The following is a 16,863-nucleotide window of genomic DNA, read 5'->3' as shown; positions in this document are numbered from 1 at the left end:
AGATACTGTGCATATAATATATGAATTCAGAGGAGTCATTTCTTTAGTAACGATCAAGCATTTATTTACATCAAATGAGGCACTTATAATCAGTGATAATAAAAAAGCTGTAAGATTCACTGGATCCATAAAAAAAATTGTGAGACACAACATATATATATGTTTGCAAGACTAAATGCCCTGTCCAGTTGTTTTAGTCGGTACAGGTATCTAGCCTATAGGAGCTTTATGGGCTGGTGCTGGGGCTTCCTTGGTCACAGAATCTGGGTCGTCATTCCAGCCTGCCTGGTCCTACGCATCAGTGCCGAGTTTCCTGACGCCACAGACCCCAGTACGTGGGTTTCAGACTGGCCCATGATAGAACCGGGACACATAGCTGGATATGACCTACTCCTTCTCAGGCCGCTCGAACTGTGCAGTGAGGTCCTCTGGGATGGGGATGGCCAAAGCAGCTTCTGTGTAGGGTCCCAGGTCAAAAAAGACTTTTTCAAATATGAGGTCCACCACATTCCCTGTTTGATAAACACAAAAGATTTTGTTTACATTTTTCACTTTTTTGTTGTTTTTTTTTTTTACAAAACAATGACTGAAAGTCTGTTTCTAACTACCTCCTGACATTTTCTTTACTGTATTTTGTTGTTGGTGGAACAGTCATAACATTATACGTGCAATACTTAATACAATGTGTACAAAACATTTTTTGGTTGAAAAATAAAATAATATAACACTTATAGAATGTCGGCTCAGTCTTAACTGGTGTAGCTCTGCATTCTCCCTTCATGGCCTTTGGAAATTGGACCTTGAACAGTGGTTCACCTTCTTTTGTTTGGGCTTGTGGTCAGTCAGCATTTTCATTGTAGTACATGGCAGCCAGGTAGAGTCTGGAGGTACAGTAAAGAGAAAATCAAAGATGTTAATGTTGACAGAAACCTTACCTACACACTCTCACAAGCTCTAAGTAACCACAGCTTCATTTACCTGCACAGCATTCCAAGACTGATAAATGACTGTTAGGTTTATCAAAAGTAGATGCACTTCAGATGGCTACAGACCTGTACTTCTGATGTGAGGCTGAAGAGTCCTCAAGGATAACTGTGTGCCTACAGTGGGTCAGTCTGGCATGCAACATCCCTTGTTGCAGGAAGCTGTATAGATGCACTTGATGTGCTGGCCTGAACAGAGGAAACAGAGGTTACACCAACATCTCCTCAAATGTGTAGTTATGGCAACAGCTGCAAGCAGTGCAAAAATGATAACAAATGCACTCAATTATGTGTAAATTGGGTTGTCAATAGCTCGTAAATGCTGCAAATAGCTCACTATATGTGCAAAACGCAAGAAATGTTTATTACAGACTATCCCCTTTCACATGTTCCCTGTAACTGGTGCACTTATCTAGATATTCCCCACAGGCACTGTATCTGTAAACATGATATAAACGTTAAAACGGCCATCATAAGGCATGACTCTCAATAATAACTTTCACAGCACTAACAAACAAGCCCAGACACCTATGCTAATCGCTGTAAAGCCTGTTTAGTCTGAATTTTACCGGCTTGCCTTTGCAGACAGCTAAAACGCCTTTCAAGTGTGATGAAGTTAGCAGGTTGGCTCTAATCAACGTCACACAGCGATACCAAGCAGCAGAATTGCATACAATCTATACCCGGCTATACCCGGCTGTGTGGACGAGGCAAAACGTTAGCCACATTAGCTGCTATGCTAACAACACACGCAACAGTGTGCACATACAGTAAAGCAACATAAAATGGTAAAACTTACAGCTCCCAAGTTTGAAGTTGGGTCTCGGACAGTCGGTGCTGATACATGCTTTATCTTCAGAATGTAGCGAATCCCGCATTGTACTGGCCCTCGTTTAGAAAGCAGTCTGACGTGAAATGGTTAGCCCGCTACAGAAGGCGGAACACACACCTAGCTCGGGGAGTGTCACCCACCTGGGGGGAGGTGGCATCTCCCTTCATGACGACATCAAGGGAAAATCTCCAATTGGCCTGTGTGAGCACACATTTTCTGAAAGGTGGCGCAAGCAAAAGACGGAGAGGATGGACTTTTCTCATGTTTGGGGGGTTTGTAGACAGGCCGGGGACACATATTACTGATAGAAAGCCATGGAAAAGTGAAAAGGGTAACCTGTGTGTGTGACGTAGTGATTGAGGTGTGATGGGAAGTAGAGCTCTCCCGTGGTTATTGCGCCGCATGCCGTGCAGCTGGAGAAGCAACACGCTACAGGTAGTCAGCAAAAAGTTTCTAGATAAGCTCAGGATAGCGGCATAAAAGTATTGAAAGGCTGGGAATTGTGTTCGCTGCCCGCATGGGAATAAAGCAGTGGCCCGGACTTGCCAGCTGACGAGCCAAGCTAAATAACCCGAACGCTTCCAACTATGGTTCCGAACCTACGATGGGCGTGAAGTAAAAAAAAAAAGTATTTGTTACAGTAATCCATTTAGATTGTGAAGTGACAGTGACTGAAGGAATGAGAAATGAAGGTGACTAGTTCACTTTAAGATGTGTGAACTGAGCTTTGAGCTATAGCTCTGGTAAAGTGATAACTTGCACAACACTGACAGAAAGTAGATGTTTCTCTGATCCTGTTTCTGTCAAACAGAATAATTCAACACTTTGTTCCACAGAAAACTTAAACAATGTGTGAGAATGAGCCACAGTCAGGCGCTGCTTTATATGTTATGAACTACTGATTTAATATTTAACTATTCATTTATTTTATAGGCTTATATGTATTTTTACGTAAAACCTTAACTTGAAAAGTTAAAACCGAGTAGAAGTGGGCTATAAAGTACATATACCTTAGTATAATACCTCAAATTAATATTTAAGAACGCTGCACTAGTAATTGCTTTGATGTGTTGACTGACTGAACGAACAGCCCTTCTCAGCCCCGCCTGAGGATCAGCTGATGCAGCGAGATGCCGGTGTTGTGTCGTTTTTCCGGTGTTTTCCCGCCCCCTTTCTTTTGGTTTCGCCCAAACCGGCCTCAGCAGCAGCTCGTCTGCCTTTATCCCACCACTGCTGATGATAAGGATGATGATGCTCTGCAGCTCTGAATGAATCCACAGTGAATGGCCCGCTGCTGGACGGCTGCGCAATGAACGCATCGGCGTTTTACTGTGGGATAGCGGGAATGATTATGAATTTCTTGTGTTTTCTGTGGATACTGCCGGCGGTGTGGGCTGTGGAAGGTAAGCCAGCGTTCAGCTCGTTTCTCAGTGTGTATGAACGTGTGGCATAAGACAGACAGCGGAGCAGAGCTCAATCAGCAGCCTCATGCAAAAAAAAAAAAAAGGAGGAGGAGGAAAATAAAAATCAGTGAGGTGTGTATAAGTGCTGTTAAATGTCGGTGCACTGTGGGAGACTGAGGTTGCTAACATGTTATAGGTTAATAATAAATCTGCCTCTCTGGTTCTGTATCTGACATCAGTACAGGCCGCGTGAGCAGTAATCAGTGCAGTCGCCTGCCTCCACTGGACTCAAGTATGATGGTCTGTTATCATTATTTACATCTGCACTGTGTGCCTTTGCATGAGGCTTACATACTGCACGACACTATATACAGTATATTTACAATACAAAATACAAGAATGTAAATAATAGAGAAATTATAAGAAAGACAGTCAGTGTGGTTGTGTAATGATTTTGGACCAATGAACCTGATACCAAACAGAGAGTAGAATAGAGAATCAATGGATGGCTAAGATATCCGCGAATGATAATCTCCTCATCTACCCAATCATTATTAGTATTGTTATTTCATTATATGAAGTTACAAAATTACAAAAGCTATTTAACCTCTTAAACCTTATTAACCTTCTGCTGGTCAGTCATTACAAACTCATACTAAGCAACCAAACAATGTTGGCTGTTCTATCTATCTATCTATCTATCTATCTATCTATCTATCTATCTATCTATCTATCTATCTATCCATCTATCATTTTTAAAGTTAGCCAACATCATATTTGGTTCATCTTTATTTGAAGTGTCAGTGGAGCTGGATTAACCTGGAGCCTCTCTGTGAGACACTTTTAATTGTGCCTCAAATCAAATTCTTACTTAATCAAAGTAAGTCATTGTTACACAGATGAGTGGTTTGTTTTGTGTCCGCTCAGTTCACTCTCAGTACACACTCAGTACACACTGCAGCTGTTAGATGAGACAATAATGATGTTAAATGATTTTCCACTGACCCACAATATGACTGAAGAACCTCTGCTGTCACACATTGGACTGATTTTGAAAGTTAGAATTATATTTAAATTCCTGAATTAGAAAACAAACAGATGACATTTCAGGTCCAATTTAAAAAGATACTCCTCAAATTTTTACCAATGAACTACGTTTGAAGTATGAAAACAGCTGTATAATGGAGATTGTTCTCTCCCAGTTGTTTATTGTTAGGTGACGTCTAGTGGTCATATTAATTATGACAGGAGCGAAGGAGGAAGTCCGGTGACGTATAAAGAGCATCAAAGTCGGCGTCCGCTGGGTGGGTGGATGGGTTGACACCCAGGATGGAGTTATTCCATCTTTATTTGAGAACGTGGTCTTTCATCATTTCCTCAGGTTCAGGTCCTCCCTCTGGTCGCCTGCACATTTGCACTGCTCCTGCTCAAAACTATTTGTCTACACTCAAATATACTCAAATATATGCAGGATATAAGGATGAGAGTGGAATAAATTGAAATAATATTTGTGACACATTTTAAGGATCTCCTCAGCTTTATCATGCTCAACCTCACCAGCTGCGTCTTACTGTTGTTTTCTACTGTCTGAATGTGTTAGCTAGCTACTTTAGCTGTCGGTACTTTTGCCATTGTCAAACACTGAAAACTCTGCAGAGGAGAGAGAAACATTTGTTGTGTAGCAACAGTGTTGCAATCAAGTATACTTGAAAGTCAAGCCTCTTATCATGGGTGATGCTGACATGACTTCACCAATTCAGTTAGAACAGGGTTAGGGTTAGGGTTAGTTCATCAAATACTTACTATTTTATTACAAACTGCTCGACCGTAGTTGTTGTCAACTCCAATAAAACGTTCACTTCTCACTCCTCTCCACCTGTGTGTGTGTTTGTGTATGTGTATTGTGTATGTGTGTGCGTCACAGAGGAGAGGTTGCAGCCCAGGCTTGAAAACCTTGTGAATTCAAGGAGTGTGTAAATAAAATAACTGTTTTTTAATTCATCATGTTTCATGATGTGCACATGTTCATATCGCGATGATGATGACAATAAGATTTATGGGTCAGCACTAGTCACAGGCCATCCAATCACCTTTCTGTGCTCTGGTTAGTTTTACCAGGAGGTAATTGCAGCCGTGGAGCACAGATGTTATGTTTGTGCTCATCCAGCAGATGAGTAGTTGGGCCTTCTTGCTGTCTCTCAGCTGGAGCTGCATTGCACGTAATTGCAATGTCTTACCAGTGTTGGTAATGGGAAGACTTGTGGTTAGGCACAATCATGGTATGAAGAAATACTTATCAGCCTCCAAGAGGAACATTAGAGGCTAAATAATTTTTTCTATTTCTATTGTGGGACTTGATATGAAGATAGTCCTAGTACTTTTTTTAATTATTGCATTACACCTTTTATTTTTACCTATGCCAATGAGGTTATGTTTTTATCCATGTCTGTTTGTTTGTCATTAGGATTACATGATTATATATAGAACACAAAAGTGCAGACCCAAACTTGGTGGAGCGATGGGGAAGGAGCCAGGGAGGAATCCATGATAACTGGGGGCAGATCTGGATGATTTTTGCATGGGACTCTGGTGTTTGTTGTTTATAGGGATGTTACAGTTGTGAAACTGAGACAGAGACCGCGATACTAAATTCCATGATATATATATGATATGTAATATATATAAAATAAAGACTGCATGAACAAGGTTATAAAAGAACCTGTGAACACCACAGTTGGTTGTTGGTTGCCTCTGACTTGGCACGAGGATTATCTATGGAAATGCGTGTCAGTCAGTGATCAGACAGTGCATGAAGTCCACCTCTACATATAGTGAAGAAAAGCACTACTCACAAATCTGTGCTACATTTACACAACTCTATAATCATACAACTGTCTGAGTCATCAAATAATGTGAATGTTCACGAATCATAAACATGAGAATCTTTCCCATTTCCCATCTCTACAATACCGTCCCATCTGACCTGAACTAGGCATTAGCTGCATCTGTAACCTCAGCATTCTGTATGTGACTGTGCGTTGCTCCATGAGGAGTCACATACAGGGTCAGATAAATACTAGTAACTATGTTTTGACAGTCTGCTCTGTTTCCATTGTAACATGGACCACACATTGTGTACAACACCACATTGGGATCTCCCAAACAATGAATGTTGTTAAGGACAGACAGATTCAATCTGTATGATCAATCAGCAGCATACCATGGAGGTTGAAAGTGTTTCTTCTAGCAACACTGGCTGTCAGTTGTCAGTTAACTAATCCATTCAGAGGCTCAAGAATGAGGCAGTCTTTTCACAAATACAACATGTGAAACATTTTGTAATGTGTATCATTATTATTATTAATATTATTATTATTATTATTATAATTTATACATCCTCACACAAAACATGATAAGATATTCATAGTCCTCCACATCGGTCTTTATTCCTTTGAGGCAACACTGTTTGTTTGTTCTTGGAAAGAAGCCAGCATGGCCTCACTGCCCTTTGCTGACATTTCTCAGTGGAAGTCAGTTATCTAAGCCAATCAATATTCAGTGTTAGGAATGGTACAGTCCTCTTTTGCCTCTGGGAGCAGTGACAGAAAACATCAAGCATCAAAACAGCCCATGACCCAGTTCTTCTCTAGCCTATGGTCGCTTCATTATGAGAGATAGCCAAAGCAGTGTCACATCAATGGCCAGACTGTCCACTGTGGAGCAGCTAGTCCATGAAATGTCTCCAGTAATATTTAACTGAAGTAGGTTTTAATTGTGTGGCTAACTTGCCTACTTGTTACCTAAGAGTTCAGTTCCTGAGATGACAACCACATGCCATATATTTTTTGAAAATATGTAATCAACTCATGTAGTTATGATAGAAACACAAGTAACACATGCTAACATGATGACATGACATGGGCGTGGGGGGGTGGGGTGCTTGGGTTACAGGCAGTGTTGCCAACTCAGCAGCCTGTAGACACTTTTTTTTTACTCCTAGTGACAAATCCAGAGACACATTCTTTAACTGATGTGTCTGGTGAGTTAGTCAGACAACGTCGTAGTTATAAAATCTGGATTTTAGCAGCAGTTTCAAACTGTTTTCAAACATTGTCTGACAACAGAAACAGACAAAAGGTGTCACTGTCTGAATACTTATTTACTGCACACTGTATTTGTAACACAAAGCATCTTGTTTATTAAACTCGCTGAGCACATTGCACATTTGTGAGATAAATACAGGGACTGAATTGGGGGGAAGGGAATTAGAGCCACCTTTAGTCACTCCATTGGCCTGCTTCTGGTTGCCATGACATTTCTCCACAGGTAAAATGCACGAGTACTTCAGTGCATTTTCCCCAACAAGACACTGAGACTGTGAAACCACTGAAGCAGAACTTTATAAATCTACTGAAGCATATTCTCTTTCCTCAGGAAATCACAAGATTTAGTCCAAGTGACATCTGCTCAATCAGTCACTGCACTTACTGTGTTATCCAGCAGCCCGCTGCAGTTTTCAATTGATGACAGTATTAGACAGCAGAGAACACCCAACTATGATTTTAGTTTTAAAAGCTATAATTAAAAGCACATTTGATTTAAATTTTACCAAAGTGATACCTGCACATTCAAAAGCCCTGCACACTCCACTGCTTTCATTTTTGCATGACATGACACATTAATTTCCAGTGGAAGGTAGAGAAGAAAAACACTCTGTGGCTTTCACAGTGTTTACTTCCTGACAGAATGCTGATGCCCTCAGGTGATACCTGAATACTCCAATTGAGCTCAGGTACAGTCCACATTATTTGACATTTTAGTAAAGAAATCCTCCATTAATCAAATTACAACCTACTAACAACAGACCTGGGGTTTTAGGGCCCCTGGGATTCCTTACCCACTTTACCTATATGGTAATCCAGTCATGTATTAAAGAACAAGAGATGGTCTTGCACTAAGCAGACTGAAAATACACTGCATTGTATGTGCATGATATCTACATTGTGGATTGACTTTAACATTACAGGTTACATATAGGTTCAAATGAAACAAAGTCTGATACCGAATGAAAAAACAATGGTGAGAATAATGCAGTGCTGAACATGGTGCTGAAAGCAGCATGGAGGCTGCACTTTGACAGGAAACAAAGTGAATTTCGCTGATGTGTCCCTATGGGTTTAATCCAGTGTGGCATACAAAGCGTGGCACAGCCTACAAGGATTATGTGAGCTGGACTTAGTTGGCCCACTCTCCTCCTCTTTGCCCTACTTTTCATTGAATCATGCGGAGAAAGGCAGAACAAGAGCTCTCTAAATATATATATATTGCAGGAATGTAAGGACAGAGAAAGAGAGCATGTATTATGAGAATGAGCATCCAACACAGGTTTTAGCAAAATATAAATTCTGTCCCAAAATAAAATACAGAAAAATATACAACCAATAAGATTCATTAAGGGCTCTAGACTGTGTTGGATGTCATTAGTGTTGACATTCAGTACTTCCTTCATGTCAAGTGATTTCCAGTAACATATTGTGTCGAGTCAGTCATGTTCAAACTGCAGAGACTGCGGAGCTGCCATGACGAATGTCTAGTCACGAAAAGAGGGCAACATATACCACTGCACCCCCGCCGCTGCCCCCGCCCGCGTCAGCCCACACTGTCCCCATTTCCCTGCTCCAGCTCCCATCAGGAGCACCAGCCAATAGCAACCCGCCTGCATTTTAAATGCTATGGTCTTCATTATTAACAAATATATTAACTTGTGTCTCCCTCTCTTCTCTCTCCCAAATCTCTCATGTTTGTTGCTCTGCACACAGGCGGCTGTTACATTCACAGTTTATCTTATTTAAAAATGTGTATGGCCTGTGTCTGTAGATTGTATAAATCAATGATTTTTTTTATAAAGATGCAGTTATTGTAGTATCATTATTTATTGTCTTGATCTGCCTCACTCACTAAGAATAAAGTGGGCTTTAAACATACATTGTATTCAACTATAAATATAGTAACACAATATACATATATTGAATACATAAATATAAATACGTTAACGCAATATAATATACATAATGAAACCTCTGAAACATCGTCACAGTAGCAGACAATACCAATTACCCATTATTTAAATTTACATGATTCATTGTCTATTAGATTTCAAGGTTTCTAGATTTTAAAAAACGAGAACTCAGAAGTTCACACTAATGTGTCACTTTAGTGCTTGTTCTGTTCTTCTAATGTTGTGGCTGATTATGTTGCTGTAAGATGAAGCTCTTACCAACCAGTCTATCTTCCTCTCAGTATACAGTCCTACTTTCTGCAGTACAGTGTTGTCCTAATGATGCATCCAGAGGGTGTAGAATGGTGAGAACTGTACGGTCCATGTTTCAAAGAGTAACTTTTCACTTGTCAGACAGTTGTCACTATATTTATCTTTAAAATGTTTCCCAAAGCTGCAGATGATCTGGTTAATACTATAGGCATTTTATTGGGAATATTGTGTAATTTGCATTGTGATCTCGAACATCCTAATAGAGCTTGACTGAAACAGAAAAATATGGTGGCACAACATTTCAGAAAAACAAAAAAATTTCACATTTAGGAAATCTTGTCTGTGATTGGACAGAACCAATTCACCAAGTCACTTTTATCCAGAGTTTATGCAATGGATCTAAATGTTGGAGGATTGTTGTTGTGCGACTGGTGTCTTTTCAGCCGCACAACAATCATCGTAAACTTCTGACTATCTGGATGGGGGTGACAGTCTGAACAGGAGGAGACAGAGAGACTCAGACTAACTTCCATCTGAGGAACTGATTCTGAGTTACAGTTTTTTTTACAGTCACTCACACTTTTGTACTTAACACAACACATCCACCATGTGAACTAAACTCCAATAGTCATGGATACCTCAGTCAGTCAGTCAGTGTTCAACACCTAAAGCAGATTCTCTGTTCAAAACTAACCTCAGATCACTGTGGATGGAAATCAGCAGCAATGTGACAAATTTAACTATACGTTTGAAGTAATATTATTCTGATTTTAGCAAGACGTTTATTACATTGATTTTGCAGGCTTGTACCATGTAAGTTGTCAAACTTGTATTGAAATGTGGATGTATACAGGGAGAATACACATCACCTCAGTTACCTCAGTGTGTGGCAGGAGAAAGCATTCAGTGTGATGATGGAAACAGGACAGGATGGACAGTCAACAGAAGATTTTTGACAATAGTATATGCACATGACTGTAAACTGGGAAAAGATTGCTGTTTGCTATTTTTGCAAATATTATTTTATTTCTGCAACAGCAGGGCCAACCCTATAAGTACGTAGGTTGTGTCCTAGCCTTGTTTGTTACTGACCTGTATTTTGAGTAACTGATTGTATTTTATTTTTCTGAACTACACTGTGAGACCAAGCACACTGAAGAATATTGTTTTATTCTTCAATTAAAGTTTTATATTAACAGTAAACATTGTTATTCTTTGTTTCATTCACAGTTTGCTGTAGAGTTACCACAGTCAGTCATCATGTCTGTTATGAACAGGCCAAAGGTTTCTCCAGCTGTTTGGCCTGAAACATAGAAACAGAGAAACACGGTGTGTGTTTTAAAATGCAATTTGTTTTTTAGTTGATTGATTGATTGATTGATTGATTGATGATTTGTGAAATGTTGTGTTGTGACCCTCAGGTAGAGTTATAGTAGTGACACACACACTACTGTGTGTGGTGGAGATAACAGAGCAGCAAAGCTAGATGAGCTATCACTGCAGTACAGTTATAGGCATCCAATCTCCAACTCTTGTTTAGATGGCTTCAAAGTAGTCTTAATGTTCACACTGTTTATCTTGACTGTCCCTCAATATTACAACATCAGTCCCAAATAGAGCTAGCCACAAAATGAACAGTAAAACACTAAACATGCCAAAAATTACAGTTTTGCTAAGTCTGAGTCGAGTCATGGATGTACCAGTTTTGAAGTGAATCTTGCTATGTAACAGTACTAACTGAACTGCTTGCCTCATAATCTTCCACGTTCACACCTGCCCTCCACAACAACCAGTTATTGTTGATCACTGGGTGACATGTGACCCAAGCTGTCATCAGGCCAACAAACCCAGCTGAGGATAAGCTTAGTATAGCTGAGAGGATCTGCAGAGTTAGCAATAATTCTCTGTGAGTTTGTCACTGACATCTCTCCCATTCTAGATAATCAACTGATCCATTGTCTGTATTTAAATATTGATTAGTGTCACTGTGACTGACCATTTTGTTGAGGCATACATCTTCAGTCTGGGGCTGCTTGTGTTTAAATGTTTAATGTAACAATTGAGAACTTAAGCTTATGTTAAAAGAAAAAAGGGGTTTCATAGAAAATATTATATATTTAAGCAAAATTCTACAGTTATCAAAAGAAGAAGTAAAAGAAGTAGTAAAGTTTAGGTACCCATTGCAAAACTCTTTGTACTCTTTTATAGCAAGTTCTACATGACTAGAAACTAAAAGTATAAAACACCATGGGCTGTATCGTTCCTTTAGCACAGAGACACATTCAGATCTCAAATCTCCTCCATTGTTCCTGCTTCCTTCTTGGCTGAGTCTGTGGGAATTGGTTGCGGGTCAGTGCTCTTGGCCTCTTTATTCCTGTTTAGCAGCGGCACTGACACCTAGCTTGCCACTCCCTCCCAGTTCCTCATTAATCACAGCTGATACTAACAGGAAGCGAGCAGCCGGAAAAATGGGCCATTTGGATTCAACAGTGGATGATTGCATTCATCCTGACATAGAAAACCAATACAAGACTGACACTAATAATATGAAGTTATAACTATAGCATTGATATTATTATAATTTCTGGAGCAATGTTGAATGTGCCTGCTGCTTTGGACATTAATCAGCTGCATGGTAGCCAGACACCGGGTGTGACAGTGGCATTCATCCACTTCATGCAGTGCCAACCCCTGTCCTGTTCTGTCTCATGATTATGTGCTGCGTGTCTTTCCTGTGCTGAAAGTCTCTCCCCTGCATCTTCTGCTGTCTGTCTGGACTTATTTTGCAGAGAGAGCCGGCCACACTGAAAGCTGCTCAGGAGTAATACAGTTAGTACCTTATAGAGTTATGGAGTTAGTATCTCAATGGTGGTAATGTGGGAGGGGCAAACACTGATTTATCTGACCAGCCCAAGGATTAAAACCAGCAATGACAGTCACTCTTTCTCTAACCACCACTGTGAAGACTCAGACAAGCCCTGGCTCCACACGCCTTTCTAATTGCAAATACTTAGTATAGATTAATGCTGGGCTAGTGTAAGATATTTTACATTTATGTAACGATCAGGAGGAGACTGAAGTTTCAATGACATGGACCTTCAAGGGTTAAACAAACTTGCTGTCGTAAGGTGTCCTCTTTATCTTCAGTGGTTTGAATAACTTCCTCCAGGCTGCTTCTGTGTCTTTGACTTCAGGACCTCGAACAGTCTCTCTTCAAACAGTATGTGTGGTGTCATACTCACAATGAGAGGTGTTAAGACCAAACAGAATTAGGCCTAATTCTGTTTCAGAGGCTACAGAGGAACAAGGTCTCTTCCAGGCATAGAGGATCTGACAAAAAGATTTTAGTTGCATGATGGGAAATGTAGGATCCAGAATTTAGTCATGATGTCTCAGCCTCTGCTGCTTCAACTCTGTAAGTCATTCTGTTGTATGGAAATAGACCACTAAGGGCCTGATTTACTAAAGCTTTGCGTGCGTAAAAACGTGCGCAAACGCGACAGCACGTGCAAACACATGTTGATGCTGATCTACCAACCGGGCGCACCGAGGATTGCGTCTGTCAGTCGGGCAAAATAACACGCGCTATCCATTTTGCGCTTCTGCCTTCATGAATATGCAATATAGGCGTGCCTGCCAGAACGCGCAAAATATTGGGAGGAGTAGATGCAAATAGAATCATTTTGTGCACGCAATGTGATTTACCAAACCTCAAACTAATTGCGCTGATTATTTTTGCGAATATATTTAGCACGTTTGAGAGTCAAGTCTTAGGCTACCTGGCACAGCCGTGCGCACAGATGGCTGCGGTCATTGTTGCAAGGAGGCGGCGTAGGCACGACAGGCAACGGAGAGAACGCATCTTTTCTGTTCGTGTCACTCTTTTTGGAATGGCAGAAGAAAAAATAATCGAGACATATCGGTTATCCGGCGATGCCATGATTGTCCTTTGAAAAAGAAAAAAACAAAAAAGTCATTCGTTCAGAGTTCAGAAAATCCTTAAATAATAAATGTTGCATCATAATGTCAAGTGTTTCTTGTTTGTGCTATTTTGACAAAACCAAAAACTCACATTTTTATGTACTAAAGCCCACTTTCTTTTAGACATAGGAAACATTTAGTTCGGCCCCAGTTCCTGTCATTTTTTCCTGAAACTTAAAACAAACGAAAACGCACACACTTCTGCGCCCCTGCAGGAACGCACAAACAAAAAAACCCTTTTGGCAATTACGCTTTTCCATTGTACAGCTAAAGAACGTTCATGACACACGTTCATGTCTTATGTGGTGTACCTGAATGAATTAAAAATATTCCCAGTATCCCAGTAATCTGCTCATCACAGAACGTCAGCTGCACCTGCTGTTCAGTGGAAGACAGAGGGTCCTCCTCCGCCGGTCCCCCACCTGTTTTATTTGCCGATTTGTTATTCTGTGCGATTTTTTCCTTTGTTCTTCTACGAATGTCTTGCCACCTTTTCTTCATTTCATCTGGTGTTCTTTTGGTTTTCCCCACAGCATTAACCTTGTCACAGATCCCATATTGCGTTCCTCCTAATAACGGTTAAATTCCTTTGCTATAACTCAGAAATGTGCTTGTTTGCCTCTTGTACCAGCACCTCCAATTCCGGTCCAATTGGATCTGCTCGTTTGCATTCGCCATGGTGAACACCCTTAACTCGCGCAAAATCCTCATTTAAATAGGGCCGGCTCGATCACTTTTGCGCCTGTAGTCAACTGTGCTGTTAATCTAAGTAAATCACTCGCAAGGCCCAAACAGGCAGCGCGCGCAATCTATCCGTGTGCGCACGCAATTTAGCGCTCTTTATTTGGGATCTTAGTAAATCAGGCCCTAAATGTCTCTAACCAAGTTTGGCCAGTCTAAACATTCATGAAAATATGCAAACATGCATCAAACCATCACTTTTATTATTATTTCATTGAGCTGAAACCAGATGGAACGTTTGATTGAAACTATTAATCTTTTATCAAAAATAGTTGCAGATTGTCTGTTGATTTACTTTTAACGACTAATAGTTTATCCTCTACAGTGCACAAGGTGAACCGTTGTGTTTCTGAAAATAATTAGAATAGAAAAAAGCCAAATATCACTTTATGTTGACCTATCTTTAGTCATTAGTAATTCTACTTTCTGTCAAACTGAAAGCAGCATGTTTGAATTCTTTCTGTTTTGTTTGGAGCTATATTCAATACACAAAATGAGTGTATTGAATGTAGCTCCAAACAAAACAGAAAGAATATATATATAAGAGGATATCACTTAAAAAATACAACACACAGAGCTCCATTAAAACAGATTGAAATACATGAGCTGTGATCTGTAGCTACTAACAGCCTCTACTCAGGATGATGTGAATAATTGAACATTCATTGGATATAGCAGCACGGTTTCACTTGACATGGTTTCTCTTCTGTAGTGGGGGGATGGCAGTGAGATTATGGACCCCACTCATGGGCTCATAGATGCACTGAAAGGATGAGCAGATGTCTCCAGTGCAGGCAGAGTGGCTGTCAGGGTGTTGTGGAATTTAACAAGCTACACAGTGTTTAAAAAATGGAGGGTCTTGTGTCGGTGTGTCCATGGGGGTGTGTTGTTTCAAGAACCAGCGAGAAATGTTTTCAGTTTATCAGAAAGAAAAACACTATATGTATGAGACAGGATTTCACAGCTCAGACAAAGCAGAATTTAAGGTAAACACAAGAAACTTGTGCTGTAGAAAATGGACCAGACTCAGTGAATAGCTCCCTAAGCTTAACATCCTAAGTCCTATGATAACTATTAATTCAGCTATACAGACTAATGAGCAGTACTAACTAACATGTCTTTGGGGTGTTGGGTCTGAGCTCTACCTCATGAGCTGGACACCAACTATGTTGAATTTTGGTTGTTTATCAATTTATTGGCTATCATAAATTAAGAAAATATTAATATTAAATAATAACTTTAAAATTAATTAAAGTTCACGGGGTACCAGCCTAAACAAATAGGCAAAATAGCCAATATAGTTTTAGTCTCAAATTATTACCATTAATCTGGAACTCTGATTAACAATTAGCTTACTAACTATAACCAAACTACCAAATCAACAGTAAGTTAAAGTTGAAGGATTGGAATTCTACAAAGTAGAGGTTGGCAACATTCACGCTTGTGCAACATTAAACACACCAGTAGTTGTACTTAAAGGCATTTATTTACCATGGAGCAGAGTAAAACACAATGTCTGATCTAGTATATACAGGTGTGTGTATGTGTGTGTGTGTGTGTTTGTGTGTGTGTTTGTGGGTGTGTTTGTGAGGACACAAACAAAGGCAAGATGGCCGATTCAAAGTGGTCACTGTGACCACATGACCTGAACAAAGAAGACTACACAAGATGGCGGTAAACAAAGAAACTACTCAAAATGGCCGCTGGACCACCTGGGGTGTGTGAGAGGGAAGGTGTGAGTTTCTTTGTTAGCCTAGCTCATGTAATCTAAAGGTACCAGGTTAGAGGGGGGTGGTTAGCTTCATGCAGGTTCTAGAACTGAGACGTACTGCTATGTGTGTGAACATACGAGTACCTGATTAACTGTATGACTGACCACAACCTAAGCAAACATTACAACAACAAGACAGATCAATCAAGAGGTACATTAACAAAGTTAAGACTTCTGTTGCTTAGTTATGCTGTGCTGTGCTATGCTATGCTGTGAAAGGTTAGGCCCAGTCAGTTAACGTTACCCAGTCCTGGAAACAAGCAAAGAGGTCCTTTCCAGTGTTGGTGTAAAGTCCAGTGAGTTGGGAGGCTTCCTGGTGGAGTAAAGTCTTGTCTGGCTGTGTTGCTTGCTGTTATCTCCTTTGTTCTCCTCACAGAGTTAGCTGTTCCATGCTAACTCTGCTACGACTCCTGTTGCCTGGAAAATCAGCTAGCCTTGTGTCGTAGCTGCTGATTCTGAAGAGGATTGGGTTCACTCACAGTTAATCCGAAGCAGGTCGCTGTTGTTGAGGAGAAGAGCGTTTGCAGGCTGCTGGCAGCAGGCCGGCGCGAGAGCTGGTTTCTCAGGTAGCAGAGCTGGCCTGGGCTGGGGCCTTGTCGCCCTTTTGAAGGACTAGGAGGAGAGAGCTGGAGCTGCTCTCCAGAGCAAGCCAAGAAAGGAAGAGAGAGAGAAGAGGGCCAGAGATCTGGTTTTGTTTGGTGACACCTTTGGGGGTCACATGTCACACACTGACCCACACTGGCTGGCCAGTAAGGTCCGTGGGGGGAAGGGTCGTCCCCAGGTGTGAACGGTGAGGAACTGTGGAGTGTGAGTTCCTTTGTCCAGTGGAGCAAAGAAACATTTGGTCTCTTGAAGGATTGAGTCCCAACAGGGGTCATCAG

The 16,863-nt window shown here is 40.7% G+C and overlaps 1 protein-coding gene across 1 annotated transcript in view; it reads left to right on the top strand.

Moving 5' to 3' along the window:
- The first annotated feature begins 3,105 nt into the window (after positions 1–3,105).
- Positions 3,106–16,863, top strand: part of LOC111218961 (ephrin type-B receptor 2-like) — a 47,200-nt gene continuing 33,442 nt past the window's right edge. The window contains exon 1 of the mRNA XM_022741466.1: positions 3,106–3,218. Within this exon, the coding sequence (XP_022597187.1) occupies positions 3,125–3,218 (94 nt within the window). The 5' untranslated portion in view covers positions 3,106–3,124. The remainder of the gene's footprint in view (positions 3,219–16,863) is intronic.

This window comes from Seriola dumerili, unplaced genomic scaffold (assembly GCF_002260705.1).
Source record: "Seriola dumerili isolate Sdu_G_001 unplaced genomic scaffold, Sdu_1.0 BDQW01000056.1, whole genome shotgun sequence".
Classification (NCBI taxonomy): Eukaryota; Metazoa; Chordata; class Actinopteri; order Carangiformes; family Carangidae; genus Seriola; species Seriola dumerili.
This window is presented reverse-complemented; position numbering and strand designations above follow the sequence as displayed.